Raw genomic sequence first — 8,420 nt, forward strand, 5'->3', positions numbered from 1 at the left:
GACTCTGGGGCTGTTCCCAAGAGCTGAGGGTTCACCTTTGGTGCTTGTATGAGTCGGGGTTCTCCAGAGAAATGGAACCAATAGGATGTATGTGTATGTACATAAATGTGCATATATATGTGTGTGTGTACAGAAAATTTTATTTTAAGAAATTGGCTCATGCCACTGTGGGGCTAGCAAGGCCAAATTTGCAGCGCAGTTCAGCAGGTTGGAATCTTGGGGAGGGGCTGATGCTGCAGTCTTGAGCAGAATTTCTTCTCTGGGAAACCTTAGTCTTTGCTCTTAATGCCTTCAACTGATTGGAAGAGGCCCACCCACATTATCAAGGATTCATAATGTCCTTTACTTAAAGTCCAGCAATTGTAGATATTAACAACAGCTACAAAATGCCTTGATAACAACACCTAGACCAGTGCTCGATGGAATAACTGGGGGCCTTAGGCTAGCCAAGTGGACACATAAGCCTGACCCTCACAGAGGTTTCATCAGTAGGGAAGCTGAGGGAGAATTTGAACTTAGACCGGGTGGGGGGGCAGGGCTGGGGACACTTGGGGCTTCGGTGGCCGTAGGCAGGTCCTTCTTCTCCTGCCCGTCCTTCCTTTGGTTCTCATGGCTCTTGTCCAAGCTGACCCAGGGCATCGAAAAGCCATGTCCCCTGTTTGGGAACCCTGGATTGGGGAAGGCAGGGGATGCTCTGCAGAAGGAGCTTTCTTAAGGGTGCTGTGGCCTGGATTATTAGCCAGAGCTGGCCTTGCAGAAGCCATGATGGGATCTAACCCTGCTTTGGCCACTGACTGACTCTGGAGTCCTGTGCTAGTCTGCCTCTATCTAGAAATGATGCCGGGTGGAGCCTACTTGCTCCCCAGTGGGGTCAAATCAGATGACCCGAGAGCCGGGGCAGTTCTCACAGGCAAAGGTTCCGAGCCTTGTCACTTCTCCTAAGTTGCTTACAGAGTAGCAGGGGAGAAGGCCTCGAACCCAGCCAGCAAGATACAGCAGGAACAGAAGGTGCTGGGTCCAAGGCTTAAGCCCATAGAGGGAGTCTGGCTCCACCCCCATGTCCAGGTGTATCTTCCTTGAGCGCCTACCCCTCAAAGAGCTGATTTGCCAAGTGTCTCCTCTGTGCCTTGCTCCCTGTGCATTCTTGGCCACAGCTTACAAGTGAACAACTGGTTATGATGGCAGGAGGACCCCCTAACATCAAAGAAGACATAGAAATGTCCATGGCTGAAGAGCTGGTTCCTGGAAGCCAAGGGCACAGCTAAGAGCACGTGATCCCAGAAGGTGAGGATCCCCTGTAATGTCCCTTTCCTTGGGTGTCTGCACCTGTGCATGTGTGTTGGAAAACGTGTGGGTGTGGCTAGGCAGACACTCATATATGCATGCATGTGTGTTTGCATGTATGTGTGATACATGTGTGTGTCTGTGCCTTGGTGTGCCTACACATATATTTGTGGTTTGAGTGACAGGCAAGTTGGGGGGAAAGGGATTGATGATGTGAGCATTTTGTAACCTGTGAGGGAGGAGGTTGTGACCAACATCCCCCCGCCCCACATCCAAGCCACCAGTGTGTCTATTGCAAAACATTCAGAAAGCTCAATTTATAAGATCAATCACCTCAACTCTCTCTCCTAACCCTCCAAAGCCTTCTTCTGCCCTTTAGAGTAAAATCCAAACTCCTTGCGATGATCTACAAGATCCAAACAAGGTCATCTCCTCAATATACTTCCTGCTGACCCACTCCACTGTGCCTTTATGCCTGTCCTTATAACACCCCAAGAGTGTTTCTTCTTCACAGCCTTTGTGCAATGTATTCCCTCTGCCTGGAATGCTCTTTCCCCAGATTTTCCATGGCTGGACTCTTTTTCAGGTCTCTGCCTCAATATTGTTTCTGACTTTTCTAGAAGTAATCCCTTCCTTCTGTTATCCTGTTTTTATCATTTTGGGAGCATGTACGTCTTGATCTGAATCTACACTGGTGGACTGTTTTCTGCCCCTCCCCCATTCTCTCTACACACACAGATGGTCAGTTTCTTGATTCCTGCCATCTTGTCTCTTGGCCATTGCTGGCTTTTTAATAACCTAGCCCAGATATCGACACTCAGTAAATACTTGCTACATTTTGAATAGACGAAGAAACTGAGACCTGGGATTAGCTGGTAGACATCAGTGAATGGGTGTTGAGTGATTCCTAAGAAGTTGGGAGATCCTATCCTTTTTCTGGTGTGTTCTGTGCCCATGAAGCCTTGGTATAGCCCCTATGGTTGTTCCTGGGTCCTCTGTTCTTCACCCTAGAAATGAAGGGGCAGGGTTCCCAGTCCCTGGGTGTTTCTCAGAAGCAACAGAAATTGGATCTAAAGGCTGCTGGCTCTGCTGCGGTTTGGAATATGCCTGCAACCTGGTCCAAGAAAGTGGTACTGTATGGGGCCCTTGAAACTTGGTGGCTGGGTTGGGTTTGGGAGTACCAGCTCTAGTCTGAAGATAGTAGGTTGAGCAGGGCCAGATGTTGACTTTGGGGGAAGGATGAAGCTCCTGTGTACTAGGCAGGCAAACGAGGACAGCAAGGTCCAGCAAGAGGTCAGGGCCATTATTTATTTGGCTGGCAGTTCAACCTAGAGCCCAGAATGCCTGAAGCACACATTGCTTCGGGAGTACATATATACTTTACTGTACAAAAGTCCAGGGTGTGTGAAATGACACTTTCTTTTATTAATAAATGAATAAATATATTTATGTTTATATATGTACATCTATATATGTATATTTTCTCTATATATCTATATTTTATATCTATTTCTATAGACAATTATGTATTTCTACATAAAATATATAAAAATATAAAAATAATTATATATAACTATATATAAATATGTAAATATAGATATACATATAAATATATCTATATTTATATCTTAGGGCTGGGACAAGGGTAAGGCAAGTGAAATTCATATGCTCCCTGGTTATTAGGAAATCCAGTCAATTGAATCTGAGTATATTGTGGCCAATCCTTTAAGCTACATTCAATTTGAGTGAGGGAATGTTCTAGAAAAAATGGTGGCTATACTGTTGCAAAGGATACTGGGAAAAGGCAGCCATTTTGGAGAAGAGGAAGACCTGACTGTTCTAGAGAATCACATGAGTCCCTGAGTTCCATCCTTCTGTAGCCAATCCTTGCAGCTACGTTTGATTTGGGTGAGGGAAAGTTGTAGAAACATGGTGGCTATACTGTTGGAAAGGTTACCGGGGAAAGGCAACTGGGTTGGAAAGGAGGGAGAACTGATGTTCTAGAAAATCACCTGACTTCCATTGTTCTGTAATGAATCTTTTAAGCTACACTCACCATCTGAAGGAATGTTCTAGAGAAAATGGTGGCCACGTTGTTGCATAAAATACTGTGGAAAGGCAGCCATCTTGGGGAGGAGGGAGACCTGACTGTTCTAGGAAACTACTTGAGTCTGGTAGTTCTGTGGCTGATTCTGTTAACTACATTCACCTTGGATGAGGGCAAGTTGCAGAAACATGGTTGTTATACTGTTGCAAAGGTTACTGGGGAAAGGCAACCCCACCTGAGAGGAGGGAGACCTGACTGTTCTAGGGAATGTTACAATAAATGCTGATATTATTCCACCCCCAATGAACAAAGAGAAAGAGAGCTCCCAGGTCACAGACCTCCTGGGAATGACAATAAGCCAGAACTACTGAACTGGATTCATGTGTCCTAAGGCTGAACTCAAATCAAGATGCTCCAGCAGGTCAGGTTCATGCCCTGACACTGACATGGGAGGCGGAGGTGCTATAGGGGGATTTAATTAACTTCTGGATTAATTAACGTTACCTCTTAGGACCAGGGGAGTACACCTTTAAAAACTAGAGTCCTTATATTGAATTTGGAAATTAAATTTAGACATTTAGAGTTAAATTTCTCAATTCTACTTATTTACTCATTATTTATTTTTGAGTAAAAAAGTTAATGGAACTCTTACTGCCTCTGAGAGAACCACAACCTGAAAGAACCAAAAATTCATAATACTGTTCTGTTCATTGGGGGAAAAAATGTAATGTGCCTTAAAAAGTGCATGAAGATAAAAATAACAGTTTTGGAAATAATTAACAGAGGGAAGCTGGGACTTGCTGCAGTTCATAGATTTTCCTAATCTCCATCAAATGTAAATAAAAATCCGATGTTTTACAGTGTATATAATTCTAAATAGAGGGTTTCTAACATTAAAAGCAAAAGAGTAAAAAGGCAACCCTTTTTGGACAGTTAGACCTGTCATCTGATGGGTGATCATAAGTTATCATTGAGCTTACAGATGTTGTTAAATTAATTCTTATGATATTGATGTGTTAAAATATGTTATCTCAAACAAACGAACAAGCACACCCCAGTCACTGATCCTTATTTTGCCTTCAACTCTCTCAAAAAGTTTTTTCTCCTTCTGATCCCAAGATATAGGAAAATCAAGGGGATAGTGTGGAAATTGTTCTAGGAGAAAACTCTCCATCTAATTCCCCATTATAGTCCTGGAGTCTTGTTAACATACACTGTCCTTTTAATGCTATTTTTGAGGTATCTTAGGAAGAAGAAGGAGAAGGAGAAGGAGAAGGAGAAGAAGAAGAAGAAGGAGGAGGAGCAGAAGAAGAGGAGGGGGAAGAAGAAAATAAAATACTATGGCTCTGAAGTACTACTGTTCACACACACACAAAAAATCACACACAAAAAAAGTCTGTGTGCACTTTTGAGAAAAAGAAATGTTGTCCTATCACAACAAATGGAGCATGGTGGCAAAGTTCTTATGAAAATCCTTTGGAATCCTTTAGACAGAAGATGTTCCACCTTGCACTTTAACATTTTCTAAGGAACAGAGGAGGGCTGCAGGTCTTTCTCAGGTGACAGGTAAGCCTTAGTTGTCTATTTCCTTCTAAGAATGAGACAAATAGAAGAGGCAGCCCAGAACGCTGAGTCTGGGTGAGGCCTGTCAGATGGCAGGTTCTGCTTTGGCTGTCCTGCCCGGTATCCTTAAGCACTGCGATTCAGAGGGTCCTACTTTGAGGCACCATCACCTCCACTTTCCCACTCATTTAGTTCAGGTTTGGGCTTGAGGGTAAGTGCCCGGCTGCCTACCAGATGGGATGAGAGCAGTGGGTGACTGTTCCATGTCCAGACCTTCAGTTAGTGCCCCTGTTTTCCATCTCAGTCCTCCTCCACCCTAGCGGCCCTGCAGACTCCAGGTCTGGGTCCTCTCGGAGGGCTGCCTGGAAGGGAGCTCCCTGCTCAGCTGCTCCCCATTTGCTTCCAAGAGCCACGAGCCAAGCAGAGGCCTGCTTTGCTGGGTTTCTTTATCGGCACTTTCTGAATTCCACAATCTTGTTGAGCGCTTTCATTCTTCATTTCCTCTCCCGTTATCTTGTTTCTTACGGGTTTATACTATTTTCCTGTCTTTGCTGTCGCTTTAATGGAGTCTTAGGTGGAAGCAGTGTCAAAAAGGAGAGGCATGATAGTGTCATGGTTGAGAGCACAACCTCCGGAGTGAAACGTCCTGGGTTCAATGACTGCTCTGCTACTTACCAGCTGTGTGACTTGGGCAAGTTATTTGCCCTCTGCGTCTCAGTTTTCCTCTTTCAAAATGAAGTGATAGTGATACCCCTTTCAAAGGCTCATGATGATGATTTAATGACTTGGTATTGGCAAGTGCTTAGAGGATGGTCCCTGGCATGTGGTGAGTGTGTGTTAAACAAGCAGCTGGTGAAATAGTTCCTCCTGCACTGGAATCCTAGAGCTGAGATTTGAACCCAGGCAGGTCTGGCATATTCTGCTCCTCTGGCCCACACTGGCTCTTCAAGGCATGAGACCCCTCTGACCCCAGAGCTCTGGACCAGAGACACCCCCCCCCCAGTCCCAGGAGTCATTAGCAGATGGATCAAAACGAAGGCTGAGGGGATGACTGGGCTCACCCTGGTTTCCCAGTAGCCAGGGTTCTCTCCTGAGCTCCGGCGCTTCCTGTGTGCCCCTGGGAACTGGGGTCACCTCGCTAGGCCTCAATTCCCTTGGCTCTGAAAGTACTTGCTCAGACTCAGCTGATGTCTGCATGTCACAGCTACCCGGGAAAGGAAGGACTGCAGGCCGACAGACTCACTGTCCAGAGAAGCTGGACACTGTCGCCACCTGACCCACCTGCCTTCATGGCCCTCCTGTGCATCCTGGCAGGCCCGGCCTGGGACCACGAGAAGCTCTGAGTCTCTGTCTTTTCTTCCTTCCCAGCAACCCGAAGGCAGATATGGTCGCTGAGATTGGCCTGGAAGAACTAAATGGACTGGAGATGGAGGTCATGAGAAGACAGGCGAGTGTCCAGGACCCACTTGGAGGGTGGAGGCAGAATCATGGTGTCTTGGGGTGGCTGGGGCCACCCACCTGGAGGGTGCGCAGCCTCTCCAATCATCTTACCGTCTAGCACTGGAGGTGAAGTCGGGCTCGCCTCCCCTTCCTCGCAGCCGTCTTGGCTCGTGTCCGATTTTGATGCCCGACCTCAACCCTGTCTCTCTCCCTGAGATGTGGGAAGGGAGAAGGGGAGGAGAAAAGGAGGAGGTAGAGGGGATGTCAGAGGATAGGAGAAGTCTATGCAGAGAGAGCAGACCAAGAGGTCTGAGCGAGGGGTCGCCTGCATTCACGCCAAGTCCAGGTCTCCTCAGGAAGAGACCCCAGCAGGCATGGGTGTGGGCATGGAGGGACATCTTCCCTGGCGGCCCTCTCTGGCCCCTGCGTGTCACCCCATCCTGGGGCCCTCCCTCTGGGGCTGCTCTCCCCACACCTTTCCCGGCTCCCCCCCGGCACAGCTGGGACGGGCTGGCTTCTTCCGGACAACGGGAAGGACACCAAGGTCGGGGCGAGGCGGCCGGGCCTGAAAACACAGGCAGCCCCGCCCCCGGGTCCCTCTGGGCCCACCCCAAGCCCCTGGTCTCAGATGCTCTGCTTTCTTCTTGCCCAGAGACACTTTGGCCTCCCAAAGGGCAGCAGAGGCCCTCCCTGTGCTAACGTCCTACTTTTCCCCCCACTGGTGTGCTGTGGGCCTCCCCAGAAGAGACCTGCTCACCAGCTGGCCCCGGTCTCTCTGCAGCTGCCCGTGATCACCGGTCTGCACGCCGTGGAGGACCAGGGTGCCGCCTGGCGCCACAGGGAAGCCGTGTTCTTCGCCATGCTGTTGCCTACCTGCATCGCCAACCTCTGGCTGTGGATGCACAGTGGTGCTTCGTGCCGACCCGCCGTGCAACTGGAGCCCTTCCCCCCTCCCCTTCTTCTCTTCTCTCCCTCGGCCACCCCTGCCCATCCTCCTTTCAGCTCTCAGCAGCCATTTCCCAACTCTGCCTGAGAGAAGCCCTAGCTGCTGGAAGGTGGAGGAAGTGTGGAATTCCAAAGGTCTGAATGGGCTGACATGCAGCCCCTTTGGAGGGCGAGGAGGGTGGCTTCCTGTCCCCACAGTAACACCAGTGGTAGGTAATTCCTGCTTGCCTGTCAGGGCTCCATGGTGACCATCTTAGAGCTAGACCTTGCCTCCGGGCCCTCAGCGTCCCTTCTGTTCCATCCTCGGCAGGGGCTGGGCTGTGTCTTCTCCGTTTTCTTCAATGTTGTGCGCAGGACTCTGTGCAGAGAATGTTCTCAATAGAAGTTCAGTGATAGCAGCAAACACTGGTGGCTGAGCTTCTTGCATCCGGGACTCATGTGGCGACAGCCCCTCTAGACAATGACCTTGGTTCCCTCTTCCCAGCCCCTTCCTCCCTCCCCGTCGCCAGACCAGTCGGGGGCCTCCTTATGGGCAGGGTTTGGCAAGGTCCTTCCTGTGCTGCTCCCACCAGCGACAGCTTATGGGGAAGCGGTTCTGCAGCAGTAGCTTGTCCTGGTCGGGTGTTACAGGAACTCAATCAGAGGAATCTCCTGAACAGGAACAGAAACTTTTCCATTTGTTCAGGAGGAAATTGAGTCCCAGAGAGGAGAAACATGGCCCCGGGGTCATCTAGCAAGACTGAGACAGGGTTGGGTCTAGGATGGGGTCTCCTGAACCCATCTAGGGTCTAGGGCTCAGCCTGCCTCCTACAGACTGGTCAGGGACCAGCCCCGACTCGGCTCTGGAGGCTGGATGGGAGGCCACACAGAGGGCCTTTGAACCCTTCTCCCCTGTGTCCACAGCCCTTTAACATTCACCTCATACAGGACAGATTGCTGGGTAGGGCAGTGGGACTTGACCTAAGAGGGCAGGAGTGTCACTGCTTGGGGCCTGGCCTCAGGGCGAATGTACTGGGCTGCAGGAGGCCTTCAGAAGAGCTGCTTCTCTTTCCCTGGGACCAAAGGATAAACACACATTTCTCAGGGGCAAGGACCTAGATCATTACCTTGTCATTGGCTTTAGCAGCTAAACGGACCTTAC

At 49.2% G+C, this 8,420-nt stretch overlaps 1 protein-coding gene across 1 annotated transcript; it reads left to right on the top strand.

Annotated features, from left to right (window-relative positions):
- Positions 1 to 1,178: 1,178 nt before the first annotated feature.
- On the top strand, positions 1,179 to 7,367 carry FATE1 (fetal and adult testis expressed 1; the record flags this gene model as incomplete). The annotated part of the gene is given in 5 exon segments (XM_082864416.1): positions 1,179 to 1,262; positions 1,266 to 1,284; positions 2,296 to 2,419; positions 6,263 to 6,341; positions 7,116 to 7,367. Coding segments are annotated over 5 exon segments (558 nt in total).
- Between the last annotated feature and the right edge of the window lie 1,053 nt (positions 7,368 to 8,420).

The sequence above is a fragment of the Leucopleurus acutus genome, assembly GCF_964270905.1.
Source record: "Leucopleurus acutus genome assembly, chromosome: X".
Taxonomy (NCBI): Eukaryota; Metazoa; Chordata; class Mammalia; order Artiodactyla; family Delphinidae; genus Leucopleurus; species Leucopleurus acutus.